The sequence below is a fragment of the Hevea brasiliensis genome, chromosome 1 (genome assembly GCF_030052815.1).
Source record: "Hevea brasiliensis isolate MT/VB/25A 57/8 chromosome 1, ASM3005281v1, whole genome shotgun sequence".
Lineage (NCBI taxonomy): Eukaryota > Viridiplantae > Streptophyta > Magnoliopsida > Malpighiales > Euphorbiaceae > Hevea > Hevea brasiliensis.
The window spans coordinates 3,961,897-3,964,184 of NC_079493.1; the positions used below are offsets into that span (position 1 = coordinate 3,961,897).

At 37.6% G+C, this 2,288-nt stretch overlaps 1 protein-coding gene across 2 annotated transcripts; it reads right to left on the reverse strand.

Annotated features, from left to right (window-relative positions):
• LOC110649260 (dof zinc finger protein DOF2.1) lies at positions 1 to 1,978 on the reverse strand. 2 transcript variants are annotated; one of them, XM_021803769.2, is made up of 2 exons: positions 1,813 to 1,978; positions 1 to 1,050 (listed from the first exon to the last, which is right to left on the reverse strand). In XM_021803769.2, the coding sequence occupies exons 1-2, from the start codon at positions 1,837 to 1,839 to the stop codon at positions 199 to 201; spliced, it is 879 nt and encodes a 292-aa protein (XP_021659461.2). In that variant the 5' UTR covers positions 1,840 to 1,978; the 3' UTR covers positions 1 to 198. The 2 variants fall into 2 exon arrangements, with proteins under 2 accessions (XP_021659461.2, XP_057999104.1); XM_058143121.1 differs by lacking the exon at positions 1,813 to 1,978 and adding an exon at positions 1,533 to 1,776.
• Positions 1,979 to 2,288: the final 310 nt, after the last annotated feature.

Consider the following 2,288-nt stretch of genomic DNA (forward strand, 5'->3'; position numbering starts at 1 on the left):
GAAGAAAAAAAATATATAATTAATAATAATAATTCAAAATAGAGAGATGCATGATTCAGGTGATGAATCATAGCTCTTAACACAAAACTCTCAAGGGGGCCTAAAACTGATATTTTAGTCTGATATCTATGCTTTCTTGCAGATTTTTTTTTTTTTTTTTTATAAGGCTAGCTAGGTGAAATTAACAAATTGGGTGCACTACATTAGGGCACTGTTAAGAAGTCCATGCCAAGTTGAACCAAGTCCTCCATTCCAGGTTTCTCTTCCTGGATCAAGATCCCCACCAATCACATTTCCATTGAGCTGCCATGGGAATCCCCATAAAACCTTATTTTCATCTTCTCTACCACTGCACAATTCTTGCTTCATTGTTGTCACTGTCACAGCTTGTGTGGCTGCACAACTCATATCTTCGTAGGGCATCATCATTTCTCCACTAGCACAAACCCCACTATTTTCCACCTCACCTACGTTCCTATTTCCATACCCATTGTACAAATTTTGGAAGTTGCTGCATTGGGCGTCAAGAAACCCACTTCTTAGAGCATCAAGAAAAGGAGTTGCAGCTGAAGTGTGAATGCTAGGGTTTTCAAGCATATCACAACGGGTGTTGTTTGGGTTTCCCAAGATAGACAAATCATGCTCATCAAACCCTAGCTGCCCACTAGACTGCTTTTGGAGCCTACCAAAGGCAAGACTGGGGTCAATGGAGTCATAAGCTAAAGGTGGGAGGCTAGCGAGTGGGTTGGTATTAGGAGTTAATTGCTGATGATCTTGGAATTTCTTTGATGATGATGATCTTTTGTTCTTCCTGCAGCCTCCACCCACCGGAACATTTCTCAGTGTGCCCCCTTTGGTCCAATACCTCCTGCATGATTTGCAGAAGTACCTTGGCTGAGAAAGGCTGTAGTTGTTGTAGTAGCAAAATTTGGTGTTGTTGGAATCACATCTTGGACACTTGAGAGCCTGTTCTGGTGGAGGTCTTGGTTTCCTCTCTTGATGGGGTTTTGAGCAAACTAGCATGTTTTCCAGTGAATGTGAGGGCATTTCCTGAATTGATAAAAACCAATAGAAAATATATTAGATATCACATTAAATGAAATCACTTTAAATTTCTTGTCTAGGAAAATCCATCTACTGCGTGTATGAAATAAAATATTAATAATAAGACTCCTCTCTTATTAGCTAGTTCATAAAAGAAATTCAGTTGATGGAAGTAGAATTGATTGCAAGAAATCAATCACACTCTTTAAAGGACGCTAATCATCAAGCCTAATTGCTAAGGGCAAACAATCATAATTTCTTTCACCTAATTCATTGCCTAGTGCTAATGGGATGGAGGCTAAAATTGAAAAGTTAGAGGAATTCAAGTTTTGGTTTTTCTTCTCAAGAAAATTCAAATCAGAAATCAGAATTGTTTAGCTGGGATATCAAGTGTGAAATGATGCTTTACTTATTTCAGATTCATAACCAAAACCTAGCATCAAGAAAAATTAAAAACAAACAATTAAGGCAAAAGTAGATCACTTTACCCTTTTCTTTTTAATGAGGAAAAAAAAAAGAAAATAAAATTTCTAGCGATCCATTTTTTAATCTCCTCCATCCCCAAACACAAATATGAGCTCATTAGAAGCCAAAAACTCCAAACAAATCCCTCAAGAGATGGAAAGTATGAAAGAAATTTGAAAAAGGGAAAAGAAACTCAAAGGTAATTAAAGTGAGAAAGAAAGAGAGCAAATTAAACAAAAGAACACACAGTAGCATATGCATCAGTAATGGAAACACATGTTCTAACACTCATTAATACCCTACCTGGTGTTGTCCAATTGAAGGATCCATCCATGCAAAAATCCAATCAACCCCTCTTTCTTTAAACTCAAAAAAATGGATATGTGTGTACTATAGAGAGAGAGAGAGAGAGAGAGAGAGAGAGAGAGAGCATGCAAAGTGAGGAAAGAAAGGCCAACCCTCTAAATATATATAAAGCAGTCCCCAAGAGAGAGAGAGAGAGAGAGAGAGAAGAGATATGTAATGGTAATTGCCGTACAAGATGATCAGTGTTTGTTGTGTAAGCTTGCACGCAGAGAAAGCAAAATAAAATTTAAAAAGAAAAAAGAAAATGTTTATTAAAAAGAGAAGAAAATTCGAGTCCTTCGCTTTGCTTTCCTTCCTTGTCAAAATCTGACTCTCTGCAACGGATTCTTTTTATCATATAATAATACAAACCATAATCCAGCCAGCCAGCCAACCCCCTTCTCTTCCTCCTAGGTCCCTCTCTGGGTCCCACA